Raw genomic sequence first — 15,114 nt, 5'->3', positions numbered from 1 at the left:
AAGAAAAATTCTAATGCTTTCATTTTCACCTGGAGACCCTTTCATGCATGGTAATGTGAATTTGTGGTGCACCACAACTTTGATCTTCCACACTCCTAAACGACAGATTTCACTTACTGAAAGGGAATTTTAGAAGAAGATGAGATACTATCAATGAATCTACAGAAAAGAATTCTACGGGAGTTATACGGTTAATGTCCAAAAGGTCTGTTTGCCCAACTGAGTAAATCCAAAGTTCATCCTAGCTGTACTAGTGCATCTCATTGTAACAAAAGAAGTGGGACGACCATAGATGTGAAGCATGCACAACTCCTCTGAGTTTTGTCTGTGCTTCTTGGTGCCACACATATTGGCAAGACTGCTGTCAAAGCTGATTTCTAAAGGATAATCTTTGACAGCTTTTTTCCCCCAACTGCTTAGCTGTCAGTTCATGGAAATTGCTACTTGTCTTATGTTAAATGCCAGCTGACAAAGTGCCTAGTTCATTATACCACAGTAGATTAAACAAATACTGTGTTTCTGCTGAACCAGCTACGTATAGAACAAATTCTGCAGCCAGGGTATGGATCTGTAACCTTTTGTTCAGATAACTCAACTCCAGTTCCCCTAGGCTCAGGTAGGGGAGAAATCAGGGAAACATTGCACCTCCAGAAGGTTCTGCCAGATGCTGACAGGTACATGGTTTAACATCTGGAAGCGATCACTGTTCCCTCCAAAGAGGTCTCTGCTACATACACTGAATAGTTCACAGCTATTTTCAGCTTGCATTAGCTTCTTTTTCTACCATTATAATAAAAAAGGGATAATCTTGAGTATTAAATAGTTATATTTGTACAGCACTTTGAATATATAAAGACTGGCACAAGCTTAGTAAGGTGTCTTAGTGTTTGTGCATATGTAGCCCGAATGCAATCAGTTAATGTTTTTTAATTCCCCTGACTTTACCCAGATTATTGAGTTGATACCCTGATAACATGATTTTGAGTAAGAATATAATTTGCCTAAATAATTGAGCTATTTTGTGTAAAAGTGGGCTGGATTGGAAGTCAGGAAATTCTGTATGCTAATCCCAGCTCTGACACTGGCTTGTTATGTGACCTTGGAAAATCAGTGCTTGTCTATATTGTGAAGCAAATTTGGCTTAAGGTAGGGTCTGAGTATAAAGTGGAATAGCTATTCCTGATTAACTCCACATCCAAAGTGGATTAAGATAATTCAGAATAAAGAATTCTTATTCCAGAATAAGAGAATCCACTCAGGAATTTGACTGGGAATAGTTTAATGCAAAAGAGCTATTCCAGACTAATTTTTCCGGCATAGACAAGCCCTCATTTAACAGCTTTGCCTCAGTATCCCTATCTGTAAATGTGGATAAATAATACTTATCTCCCTAACAGGAGTGTCAGTTAGAACTGAATCATGTACCCTTGCTCAGACCAAACTCCAATTGATACTAATGGAAGTTTTGCCCAAGTAAGCAGTATAGGATCATACTTCTCATGTTTGGGCAGCAGTCTGATTATTAGAGGTTCTATGATTATTAGCACTCTGTTGCAAAGTAGTTGCAGTATTTTCCTACAGAGGTAAAAGAAATATATAAGAAACTTGAAAATTTTACCCAATGTCTTCTAACTATGTTTCTGGTACAGTGGACTTATCCACATGGCAGAGAGTTGCTGGTTGAATGCCTAACATGCCTTTTTGTTCTGGTCTTCCATGCTCCTTAATTTTGTGCAAACCTTAGTTAACACAGTGACACACACTATATAGAAACTTTAGAGAGAGAGAGTGGTGTTAAGAACAGCTAGCATCTGCAAGTGCTGGAAAGTATGTTCAGACTTGGCATCGTAGAAGGCTTCAAAAGATTGCCCAGGCTGCTTGATATGCTTTTATACTAGGCATTGATCCAAATTCCACAGTTTGTTACTGTCACGCAAATTGTTCAATAGCAGTGAACAACTGTGGTCTTCAATTACTTAGTGCAGTACATGGGCGTTGCCTGATTTTTGGCATAAATTCTGAGTCCTCATTGACTCACAGAGATGACGTAACATGCCAAAGAAATATTTGTGATAAAACATGCTTTATTTATGCTATACGACTCATCCCAGAAATAAGTTTCAGAATCTCTAGTATGTAACCATCTTCTGCCAAAATTATCAGTTATTTTCTGAATGTAATGCCATGGCTAGAAAATCTGGCTAATATGCCAAGTGACGTAAAGGGAAACAAGAAGACTTTTTATCAATACATTAGAAGCAAGAGGAAGAACAAAGACAGGGTAGGCCCACTGCTCAGTGAAGAGGGAGAAACAGTAACAGGAAACTTGGAAATGGCAGAGATGCTTAATGACTTCTTTGTTTCGGTCTTCACCGAGAAGTCTGAAGGAATGCCTAACATAGTGAATGCTAATGGGAAGGGGGTAGGTTTAGCAGATAAAATAAAAAAAGAACAAGTTAAAAATCACTTAGAAAAGTTAGGTGCCTGCAAGTCACCAGGGCCTGATGAAATGCATCCTAGAATACTCAAGGAGCTAATAGAGGAGGTATCTGAGCCTCTAGCTATTGTCTTTGGAAAATCATGGGAGACGGTAGAGATTCCAGAAGACTGGAAAAGGGCAAATATAGTGCCCATCTATAAAAAGGGAAATAAAAACAACCCAGGAAACTACAGACCAGTTAGTTAAACATCTGTGCCAGGGAAGATAATGGAGCAAGTAAATAAGGAAATCATCTGCAAATACTTGGAAGGTGGTAAGGTGATAGGGAATAGCCAGCATGGATTTGTAAAGAACAAATCGTGTCAAACCAATCTGATAGCTTTCTTTGATAGGATAACGAGTCTTGTGGATAAGGAAGAAGCTGTGGATGTGGTATACCTAGACTTTAGTAAGGCATTTGACACGGTCTCGCATGATATTCTTATCGATAAACTAGGCAAATACAATTTAGATGGGGCTACTATAAAGTGGGTGCATAACTGGCTGGATAACCGTACTCAGAGAGTTGTTATTAATGGTTCCCAATCATGCTGGAAAGGCATAACAAGTGGGGTTCCGCGGGGGTCTGTTTTGGGACCGGCTCTGTTCAATATCTTCATTAACGACTTAGATATTGGCATTGAAAGTACGCTTATTAAGTTTGCGGATGATACCAAACTGGGAGGGATTGCAACTGCTTTGGAGGACGGGGTCATAATTCAAAATGATCTGGACAAATTGGAGAAATGGTCTGAGGTAAACAGGATGAAGTTTAACAAAGACAAATGCAAAGTGCTCCACTTAGGAAGGAAAAATCAGTTTCACACATACAGAATGGGAAGAGACTGTCTAGGAAGGAGTACAACAGAAAGGGATCTAGGGGTTATAGTGGACCACAAGCTAAATATGAGTCAACAGTGTGATGATGTTGCAAAAAAAGCAAACGTGATTCTGGAATGTATTAACAGGTGTGTTGTGAGCAAGACCTGAGAAGTCATTCTTCCGCTCTACTCTGCTCTGGTTAGGCCTCAGCTGGAGTATTGTGTCCAGTTCTGGGCACCGCATTTCAAGAAAGATGTGGAGAAATTGGAGAGAGTCCAGAGAAGAGCAACAAGAATGATTAAAGGTCTTGAGAACATGACCTATGAAGGAAGGCTGAAAGAACTGGGTTTGTTTAGTTTGGAAAAGAGAAGACTGAGAGGGGACATGATAGCAGTTTTCAGGTATCTAAAAGGGTGTCATAAGGAGGAGGGAGAAAACTTGTTCACCTTAGCCTCTAAGGATAGAACAAGAAGCAATGGGCTTAAACTGCAGCAAGGGAGGTTTAGGTTGGACATTAGGAAAAAGTTCCTAACTGTCAGGGTAGTTAAACTCTGGAATAAATTGCCTAGGGAGGTTGTGGAATCTCCATCTCTGGAGATATTTAAGAGTAGGTTAGATAAATGTCTATCAGGGATGGTCTAGACTGTATTTGGTCCTGCCATGCGGGCAGGGGACTGGACTCGATGACCTCTCGAGATCACTTCCAGTCCTAGAATCTATGAATCTGTGATTTTGTCAAACTGATGGAATTTTACTTTTTCTTGTTGATTTTTTCTGTTCTGACAAACCTTTAAAATAATATCTTCTTTCAAATCTGCTGCTTTCTTTTGAAAGTGACCTGACGTATTCACACGTGCTTTCACAAGTACATTCCTGTAATTCAACTTTCCTCTGTCCCTCTTAAGACTTTCTCATTGGCACTGTCAAATAAGTCACTGTAGTGTCATTGAATATTCATACTTTTCTATGTGAACATACAGTCTGTTTCCCCTATTTTCTCTTTCTAGCTACCAATTTTCACGTTGTTTAAGTGTTGTGCATAGTACCTTCTAATCTGGTCCCTGTTAGAATGGTGGTGTTTTTTGTTTTTATTTGTTGCTGAATTCATTTAGGATACTTTCCTTGTGACCCCTCTTTCTTTTCTGTCTAGCAGATGGCATCTCTACTGACTTCCACTAGCACCTGTCTGAACTGACTATATTAGGAAAACACAAAGTATCTGTAATAATGTCATCCATAAAGTGATGAAATAAATATACTCCATGAATCTTGAAAGAATTAAGGTGATTATAGCTGATCCTGTAGCTTTTTGGATTACTGCATATGCTATTATGATGAATTTTAACATTACACGAATCAGACTGTGTAATTGTTGTGTGTACTGTTAATTTATATGTAAACTGAATAATTTTTGCTATCCTTACCATCAATATGCACAATTTTGCTCCTAGTGCATCTGTTCATAGACACTGTTAATGACATGTCACGGTTACAAAAATATTAACCTCAAAAAGCTAGTTTTGATTTACATTTAAATTGCAGCGGTACCTTTAAATAGCTACATGTAGCATTTTGGTTTATAGCATATTCAATACTTTGTTTCTATAACTTTGTGTCCGTATATAATATTTTATATGTTCAAAGCAGTGTTGTAGTGGTAAAAAAAGAAGTGGGTAAACTAACCTAAACTAAACTCCACATTCCCCAAATGAGAAGTGGATAAATTCCATTTGCCTGTGTTTATCCACAATGCTACTGGTTCAAAGTGCATTGTATTCTTTGCATAAGGACCTCTGTCGATAAACAGCCTCCCTCCTGCTCAGAAACAGAATGGCATACAAAAGCTGTTAGAAACAAATTCTATATATTTAATCCTTCCATACAGCACTATCATAAGTTTATGATATATAGACCTATAGATTCTATTGTCCATCTGAGATTATCCCATGTCAGTGATAATTACTACAGGAGAACCACATTATTCTATCATATAATAAGTGCATGTGATGGCAGCATCACCTAATATCCCATATTCCTGCAATTTTTGGTAAGAGATTAAAAAAAAAGGTAACAGTTTACAATTAAATTACATATTTTGAATTTTGAAAATCTAAAATGATTAGAACTACTCTATTCAGTGATTGTGAGACCACTATTTTCAACACATGCTATTTCTTATTATGGAACCTATATTTATTCTAATTATTGACTAATCTTACCATTTCTTCTTCTGGCTAAAATCATGCTAACCAAAAAAAAAAAATAAAAAAAAAATAAGTGTGTGTCATTAGCGAAAACCATGATTTATAATAAAAATAAAAAATGATGCTTTGATAAATGTAGAATCATCAAATTTTATGTATGTGTTCCAATTCTCTCTTCAAGATCCTCAATAGTTTGTCATTCTCCTAAATAACAGAGGTTATATGCCTGTTTGTATACTGAAAATACATTTAATACCCATATTTATATAGCTCTTCAAATAACTACACACATGTGGTCATTTCAATGACCAGGGAAGGAACCTGGGAAGTACTTCACTGAAGATGCTGGATAAGGCCTAGGAGGAGAGATTCCAAAGCAAAAAAATGGCTGAGGGAAAAGTGAAGTAAGGTGGGTCTTTCTTTGAGTGGACAGTTACTTCATAGTTTAGGTCCCTGGGCTGGAGGCTGGACTAGAGGGTGAGACTGGACTCCCACTTGCTGCTACCTCATGGAAGTGGAAATCCCTGCAATGAAGAGAAAAGATGCTGTAGTGCAGAAGGGGGAGAAGGCAGACAGGTCCTCAAGGGAGGACAGTGATCCAGTAAAAAGACTTGGAGATTTGATGGTTTGTTTTTAATTTCCTTTGAACTTCTACTTGGGGCTCATGCTGCCCTGGAGGAACTCAATCGTCCAACCAAACTACCCCACCACCAGAGTGAGACTTTGGCCCAGTGTGGGGAAACTGTCAGCTGTGCATCTTGACAGAGAGAGGTCAGCCGCCTTTCTACAATACCCAAATTAGATGTTAATTAACATGAAGCCAAAGACATGCAGGTACAGTTATATGAATGATTTGGCTATCTAAGTGCCCTTGTGGTTATTTGAATAATTGTAAATTAAAATATAGGAATTCAGTTATGGAAATGATCAGCTATCCAAGTAAATACTCCCGAATTTATTGGAAATAAAACTGATGTAATTCAAAGTTTTGCACAGATTTCCATGGAGCCAGGATTTCACGTTTGCTGTTTATCTCAATGTACAAAAGTTACTTGGCACCTGATCCTGGAATTAGCTCCATTGCCCCATTGGCCTTTAAGCCTTATTAAGTCCCTGCTCCTATTGAAATCAATGGCAAAACTCCCATTGGTTTCATGGTACAGAGTCTGGCCCCATTCTGGTAAATAATTGGTAGACAGTGACATTATGCATGTATAGTATATGATTTTCAAATGAATATACCATTGTTTCTATTACCAGCGTATTAAAATGCTAAACCAATGTGAAAACCTCAAGTTTTGCTTTGATTTTAAAAATGTCAAAAATAGCCTTATTTTGCATTAAAAAAACAACACACAACAAAACCTAACTCAAAACTGAATGTTTACGAGATATTTCTCTGAAACAGGACCAAATAAGGGCAAGAGTATCACATTTCTGAAAAGTGTGAAACTTCTTTCAATTGAAAGTAAATTTTCCATGAGTACATGCAAAACTTTGATTTTTTTTCATGTTTTTATGTGAAACAGGACAGGCCATTTCATGGAAGTTTTGAGAAAGGAAAAAATATCAAGAACTAAATGAGACAGAGAGAGAGAGAGAGAGAGATGCTTTTGTCACCTTTGTACAACTATTTTTGAACGAATGTATTACACAAGTTGAAGGTACCACACTTCACGTGTTCTCATTTTGTTTTCAAACATAACTTCCTTTAACAAAATACAGTGCTGGGGTGGGCAGGACTATACTTTAAAAACTGCAGCTGTGCCACTGCAGTGCTTTAGTGCAGATGCTGCTATGCCAACAGGAGAACTTCTCCTGTCACCATAGTTAATCCACCTCTACAAGAGGCAGTAGCTATGTTGAGAGGAGAAGCCCTCCTGTTGACACAGTGCTGTCTCTATCAGGGTTAGGTCGGTATAACTGTCGCTCGATGGTGTGGATTTTTCACACCCCTGAGCAACCTAGTTATATGGATGCAAGTTTATAGTGTAGACCTGGCCTAAGAAACTGCTCTTGGAAAGTTATTAGCAACTCAGACTTCAAGATGGCCCTAAATATCCTCCCTCCTCAGCTCTGGGGAAAGTTTGGATTTGCATCTGGAACCAAATTCTGTTGACTGGACACCTCACTACCAAAAAGAGGTTTAGAGCTGAAGAGCCGTCTCCCATCCCTGCACATTGAGGGTGCAATACATACACCTGGTCCTTCCATTGTGGTGACAACGCAGGAAAGGAAACAGAACACCAGGTCTGTGGTAGCCGAAAAGCCCCTCTACCTCCAGGAACTTTTCCTGGGGCTTTTATTCTTTACACTTCCCTGCTTACAACGCTTCTCATTGGTACAAATCTTGCGCATAGAAAAGCCAGGCAGTATACATGCACATAAGATAACGAACCCATCTCTTGAGCGCGTGAACACCAGCTGCGAGGGTACAATCAAATCAGCCAAATAAGTTTCCCAAACACAAACGCTGGATTGAAGGTCACTCCTGCCTCGTAGCCATGGGAGCAGTTTGCTGCGCCTGTGGGCTGACGATTCGGGAGCTATGCATCCCTACATCCCCCCCTGTTTTATTTTATAGATGCAGTGTTTAAACAAAACACTCTCGCAGGGTAACATACACAATGCCACTAGATTGGGTATACACTAAGCAAAACAGCAAAGCAAAACGTCAATCCCATAAGGCTTGACCAATTGCCAAACACTTCTACGGGGTTTGTAAATAAAACAATTAACTACTTTGGCACAAGTATTATTGGCATAATTTGCTACAAAGGGGGTATAAAGCTATACCTAATCAATACTCTATTATTGCAAATTGAGTGGTTTGCAAACAGGAACAAGGCAGGTACTTAACAGACCTTGCATTTATACTTTTCATTACAGAAATAATGAGGGACAGCTGCATTTTGTTATACATAGGCCATCTTGATATCTTAATTCCTTACTTGTTTTGACTCTTGCCAACATACAATATTTTCTAGACCTTATCTACACAAGGTCACAATAACTTCTCACACAGTACTTTCTCACCCGCCTCACACAATCCTCGCTTCTACAAATCTCGCGTTATCAGGGTTACAGTTAGCCTGACTCTTGCTAACAAACTGTCATGCATAGCAGTTCTTTTCTGCCAGTTCTTTCTCTGCTTCCACGACCCCCCCCCTTTTTTACTTCTAGTACAACAAACATTCTTAAATCTCTATTTGCATTAAGCCCTGGACTTCAAATTCTACATCAGATGCTTCAATCTTAGGGGTTCTGATTGGATGTAATGACAATGCATGATTAGCATAAACATGAAAGGTATTACTATTATTACGTCTTTTACAACAATGATAACATAATCCTAAGATGACTAATAGCAACACAAGCAATAACATTCCCATAACAATAATATAATGGGTCTGTTGTACAATCTTAATCATAAAGCACAATACATCCTACTTAGTACATAAAATGGATACTCTATAAGCTGTCTGAAAAGCATACTTTTCAACTTAATATATATTATAAAGCATGTGAATTTGCCCTTGTACTTCAGAGATTTTCGGAATCTCTGGTAACAGTGAAAACAAATTCTGAAATCAGATACTAAACTAGTCCAATTAAAGGGTATCTGGAACCTAAGGGCTACTTGAAAAACTCTATCTGCAGGCCAGTAAATGATATGGTTGCCTGCAGTGGTAGTGAGATTAAAATGTATGTCTTGCAATGTGATGGCTTTAACATACACACAGCTATCATTAGCTTAAAAGAGTAAGTGTCCTGTCAGGGTAGTTCCTTGTCCCCTACCCTTCCAGCAAACGTAGTCATAAACAGTGACAACTTCTCCTGGCTTCAGTTTACATATACACTGAAGCTGTGGGGGTTCTAACGGCCAAAATGTCCATTGACTCCCTAACCCCATCCAAATGTCAGATGTAATCTCCGGAGCACTTACTAAAATCAATTGGGCATACCAGGTAGTCTAATTTCCCAGATGTCTTGGTGAATTACCCAATCCCACATGCATCCTCCCTATGGACCCGGCAGGATTCGGTATGTGGGAGCCCACACCCCCTCAACCGGTCCACATGCTTGGAAGGAGCACTGAGAACGTCTGCACTTCCACCCAGAAAGTCTCCAAGTATGTCTTCATGCCACAGATCAGATGGTACTCCTGATGTGTCTGTAAGGGCAGTGGGCCAAGCCTGATGCTCTAGATCATTCCGAATGGCCATTAGCTAGACATTCAGGAAATCCTGAATTTCTGAACATGCTAGATCCCACTGCAATGCCTTCCCAGCCTCAGTGATATTCAATACCATCTCTGTCAGCAACTTCTGGGTCATTGTCTGTATTTGGATGTGTTACGGGGTAATAGTGTAATAGAGGAGATGGCAGGGGCAATGGCAACAAGGTGCCTTTGGTACTTATCATTTAAAATCCAATTAGGGAGGGCAATACATGCTGAAGGACTTATCCAAAACACAGGGCGCAGCCTGTAAAATAAACCTTAAAATCTAATCAATACCACGTTCCCAAGCATGGGTCCCACAAGTTTCTTTCTGCCAGGGTATAATTCTTTGTTTCTTCACCAGGGTCAGTTCTTAATGTCTTTTGTAGTCAGGAATTCCTGGACTTTGTGGTTTCAATGAAGCAAGTGTTCCTTCTTCTCTTCTCTTGAAACAGTGTGGTTTAGCATCATACAGGGGAGAGGTTACTAGCACATCACCCTGTAATGGTTTTGCTTCTTCTAGAAAAATTCAAAGCAACAGTAGGTCTGTCAGTGGACAAGGGAGAGGTTACTAGCACTTCACCTTGTTCTCTTTCCCTGCTGTCCAGGAGGCACAGCAGAGCTAGAAGACGAAATAGGCTGATTAGCAGCTGGAGAATCCTCTCCAGGTGGAGGGGTCTTTTTGCAGTGAGAAGCATGGGTCCAGGTGGGCAGTCCTTGGCACTTCACAGCAGTGTTGGTGGTTAACAGGACTTGGAAAGGGCCTTTCCAGTGTGGAGCCAAAGCAGTCTTTCGTTGATGGACTTTACATAGACTCCGTTTCCTTGTTTCAATAAACGGCAGGGCTGCTAGGGTCTTTGGGTAGCACTTCTTTTATCTGTGAGAAAAAAACCTAACACATTTCATTAGTGCCTGGCATTGTTTTACAAATCTCAGTTGTTTGGGCACATTCAGGCCCCCCCTTTTCATGGCTGTCAGCCAGGTCTTATCTTTGGACTGAGCTTGCTAGCTATTTTTTCCTCAGTTAACTCATTCCGTGCTTTTTCCTCTTCTCCCTTTCTCGGCTTCTTTTAACCTACAAAGGAAACTTTCACTCTTCACTTATACACTTTTTTCCAACAATGAACGCATACACATTGCCATTATACAGTACATTAGTCTTATTATTCAATGTATGCCATGTACACTCTTCCAGTAAAATAACTTTATTACAGAGCTTTGGAGCAACAAACCGGGACAAGCACACCCACTTTTGAGGGGTCCACTCGGTACAACCTCAGGTGTCTAATCGCTTTCCTCCCTCCCCAGCCCTCTGGCTAGAAATCTGAAGTAGCCAGAAGGATCCCATGGGCAATATGGGGAGTGGGTTAACCTTCCATGTCCTTGTTTCCAAAGACTGTTGGTATGCAAATTTTAACAACAATTTTGCAATTAAAAATCTGGCCAATGAAGTTTCTTTTTCTTACTTAAGCAAATATATTAGACTTTAGTATATCACATTTTCCTGATTTATCCAAACACTTTGTATTCCAAGATGAATAAAACAAGTATCTGCTTTTTGATTTAACCCTTCTATTTAAATTTGAGCTAGACTGTCCTATGAAAATATTAAATCCAACAATTCTGGCCACAAGACAAACATCACAAGACAGGACAAAGAACACAAAAATAATTCCTATTGTACCAGTAAATGCATGGTACATCGAATGCTATTCAGCTGGCATCCGTTTTCTCTGATGATCTGAAAGACAAAAGAACAGAGGTCTACCCCTTCTGGGCAGTCAGTCATTACTTAAAATATTTCCTTTACATACACATACTCTTGTTGATTTTAGGCAAAACAGAGAAATCACCACATATTTCCTTGTATTTGTTTCATATGCAGCCCAGGTTTCAGTGGCTACTACCTTATTAGTTAGAAAATTGCATTAATACAGATGCTTTCTGGCTTGCTTCCAGATCCAAAGCTATCCACGGCTTAAAGATTCTTACTTAAAAAGGGACACAATTAACTTTCCCGGACTTTTGATTGCCTTTTACTTCTTTACAGTGATCTGAACAAGACAACACAACCTATATTGGTAGGTTTGCATTTCTTATACCTCTACTACAATATATACTGCACGTGTTTTCCACAATTCAATTTCCACAACACTAGCCACATCAATTTCTACACAAGGTGTAACTATTTCTTTTTAAACACCGGGTAAAGGCCATTTACTTAACATATAATTCAAAGAGCTATCCTTAGAGGGTTTTACCAGAGAGTGTCTCCTTATCCTATTAGGACTCACCTTATCGGAGCACGAATCCCAGGGGCTGCGGTGAAGCAGAGAAAAGGGGCGAAACACCCCGTTGGCGCCGTTCCCAGTTCGCCGCAGCCGTCCGGAGTCCAATGTCCGAGCCAGGAGAGTCCCGGCGGAGTCACCAGAAACTGTTACCGAAATATCGGGTCCACCTGGCTGAGAGCCAATGACAGCCAGATAGGGATAAGGAGGAGTTGCTTTATTCTGCAGAATAAAGGAGAGCTTTGCACCTTGGTACAAAAACTCTGTCTCATACACATTTTACCGTTCCAGTTATCATCCTGGGGATTTGAAATCCCCATGCCTATAATTGCTTACTCCTTTCCTTCCTCTATGCCCTCAAAGTTTCCAACCTGTTTTCCAGTCAAGAAGCCATACCGACCTGCAGTCCGGATACCAGGGGCACTGGCGGTCTATTTCCCTTAGGGGGTCCTCAATATGAGCGACCGGGACAACGATGCATGATCGCTGCCGTGTAATCTTGAACTCTCTTGTGTGCTCCTTCTGGGCACTGGAAAGTTCGACCCCCATACTCACGAATAAGGGGCAGCAAACAGCCGCGGGCGCGCTCGGCATATCCAGCCGGTGAGTATGGGGTCATCACGTCGGGGTCACCAGCTGTGGTGACAACGCAGGAAAGGAAACAGAACACCAGGTCTGTGGTAGCCGAAAAGCCCCTCTACCTCCAGGAACTTTTCCTGGGGCTTTTATTCTTTACACTTCCCTGCTTACAACGCTTCTCATTGGTACAAATCTTGCGCATAGAAAAGCCAGGCAGTATACATGCACATAAGATAACGAACCCATCTCTTGAGCGCGTGAACACCAGCTGCGAGGGTACAATCAAATCAGCCAAATAAGTTTCCCAAACACAAACGCTGGATTGAAGGTCACTCCTGCCTCGTAGCCATGGGAGCAGTTTGCTGCGCCTGTGGGCTGACGATTCGGGAGCTATGCATCCCTACATTCCATGGGTGCACGATGGGGAGGGGAGGAAGGGCATAAAGAACCTCTTCCTCCTCTCCCTGCCACCCTCACTTGCACGGGAGCCCTCCTCTAGGAACTGGCACCCAGGTTCAGAATGTGGCCTATATGCTTTCAGAGGAATCCAGATACAGCGAAGTCTCAGTGAATGAGGGCCTGGGCTAGGGTGCCCAGATAACAAATATGAAAAATCAGAATTGCGGGGGGGGGGGGTAATAGGCACTTATATAAGAATAAGCCCCAAATATTGGAACTGTCCCCATAGAATCAGGACATCTGGTCACCCTAGCCTGGGCACCTGCCCCATCTTCCTCTCGCCACACAGTCTGCAGCCAGCTAGCTCCAAGCTGTGCAGCAGCTGAGCGCTCTCCTCCAGCTCCCCCCACCCCTCCAGGAACAGGTCCTACAGCTCCCCCGCAACCCAACCTTGCAACCCAAAAACCAGGTAAAGGGCTCTGCCAAAACGACCAATCAGGTGCTTCGATCCAAGCAGCCAGCCAATGGGAACTCCCTTGGAACCGCACCAATGGTGGGCTGCCTATTCAGGCAGAGACGCGTGAGCTCTACCCCGCGGGGACGGAAGTGGGTGCGGGGCCCGGCTGCTGTGCAGTGAGCGCGCGGCGGTGCCTGCTACTCGTCTCCCAGCATGGCCGGGCTGAGCAGCGGCAGTGGCAGCGGCGGCGGCTCCAGCCTGGGGCGGTGCAGCCACGTCGTGGTGCGGGCGCCGCCCGAGTCGCTGCCCCAGCACGCGCTGCGGATAGAGAAGAGCAAGGAGGTGGATTTCGCCCGGGCCGAGCGGGAGTACCAGCTCTACGTTGGGGTGCTCAAGAACAAGCTGGGGCTGCAGGTGCTGGAGCTGCCGGCCGACGAGAGCCTGCCCGACTGTATCTTCGTGGAGGACGTGGCCGTGGTGTGCGAGGAAACCGCCCTGATCACCCGGCCGGGGGCCCCCAGCAGGAGAAAAGAGGTACCAGCTGCAGGGGGAGTGGGGGAGGGAGGCTCGCTGAGCACGGGCGGGGCTCCAGCCCTTGAGCCCCACCTGGGGAGAGCTTCTCCCCCCTCAACCCCCATTCTCCGCGTGGTCTCCTCTAAGATCTCTGTAACTTCCCGGGCGGGGGCAGAGCCCATGGTCCCCAGAATCCCAGGCTGGGTCATTTTCTGGTCGGACTTCCTCTGTGACGTTTTATTTTAACTTAATGCAGAACAGAGCCGGTGCAAATGCACGGAATTAAACCGAAGATCTCTGTGGGAAATGTTTGCAAGGAATATCTGTTCCGGGAAGGCAGCAGTGTATACAGAGTGCGGTGCTGTAAGGCGTGGCAGGTTGGTGGCATGATGGGAGAGGAGAGTCAGAAGATGCTCAATGCACTTGCAGTCTCTCTTTCCCACAATGAACTCCAACCTGAGTGCTTATGAAGAAGCTTTCCCATTCTTAGCACAAAAGCCAAGCTTGGGAAGAACACGTCTGACTTAGTTCTCAGTCGTGCAGTGAATCACCTACAATTTGTATCAGAAAGAAAATGAATCCAGATGTATGTTCTTCTTGTCTTGGCAGTGCTGTAATGTTGACTGCAAATTGACTAGTCTGAAAAACGGATCTAGTCCTGTTTCTTTCGCAACTAGTTGTGCTTAACAAACATGTCAGGATGTCTATCATTTTGTTGCACGAAATAGATCGCTCTGATGTGTTTTAAGACCTCCTGAAGCCCTTTATAGTAAATCACAGCAGTTTTTTGTAAGTTTAAACACAATCCAGGGAGGTGATACAAAAATGTTACAAAAAAACAATTAACAACTCCAGATATGTGCAACACTGCACAAGACTCAATGTGAATCTAATACATGTGTAGATGTAGTATAAATCTAAATTCACTCTTACGTTAGAGAAAGTGGATGGAAACATTGAATTTATTCCGTTTCACTAATATTTCTATTGAATGTGTATTACTCCTTTAAAACACTGAAAGATGGTGTGTGCAGTTTTGTGGTTTTTTTTACATATGAACAAACAAAAATGCACACCTACATAATTTAGTGTGACATATGTCCCTGTAACAGATAATATATCAATATATTATATTAAAGTGTTCATCTTAT

The 15,114-nt window shown here is 41.8% G+C and overlaps 1 protein-coding gene across 5 annotated transcripts in view; it reads left to right on the top strand.

Annotated features, from left to right (window-relative positions):
* DDAH1 (dimethylarginine dimethylaminohydrolase 1) overlaps positions 1-15,114 on the top strand; it is a 168,126-nt gene that overhangs the window by 45,071 nt on the left and 107,941 nt on the right. For 2 of the 5 annotated variants that reach the window (XM_065554154.1, XM_065554153.1), the window contains exon 1: positions 13,535-13,984. The exons of 2 other annotated variants lie outside the window; for them this stretch is intronic. In XM_065554154.1, the coding sequence (XP_065410226.1) occupies positions 13,664-13,984 (321 nt within the window). In that variant the 5' untranslated portion in view covers positions 13,535-13,663. Of the gene's footprint in view, positions 1-13,534; positions 13,985-15,114 lie in introns of those variants that run through there. One more of the 5 variants, XM_065554158.1, reaches the window with a different exon arrangement.

The sequence above is a fragment of the Chrysemys picta genome, chromosome 8 (assembly GCF_011386835.1).
Source record: "Chrysemys picta bellii isolate R12L10 chromosome 8, ASM1138683v2, whole genome shotgun sequence".
NCBI lineage: Eukaryota > Metazoa > Chordata > Testudines > Emydidae > Chrysemys > Chrysemys picta.
Note: the sequence above shows the minus strand (reverse complement) of the source record. Positions and strands in the feature narration are given on the sequence as shown.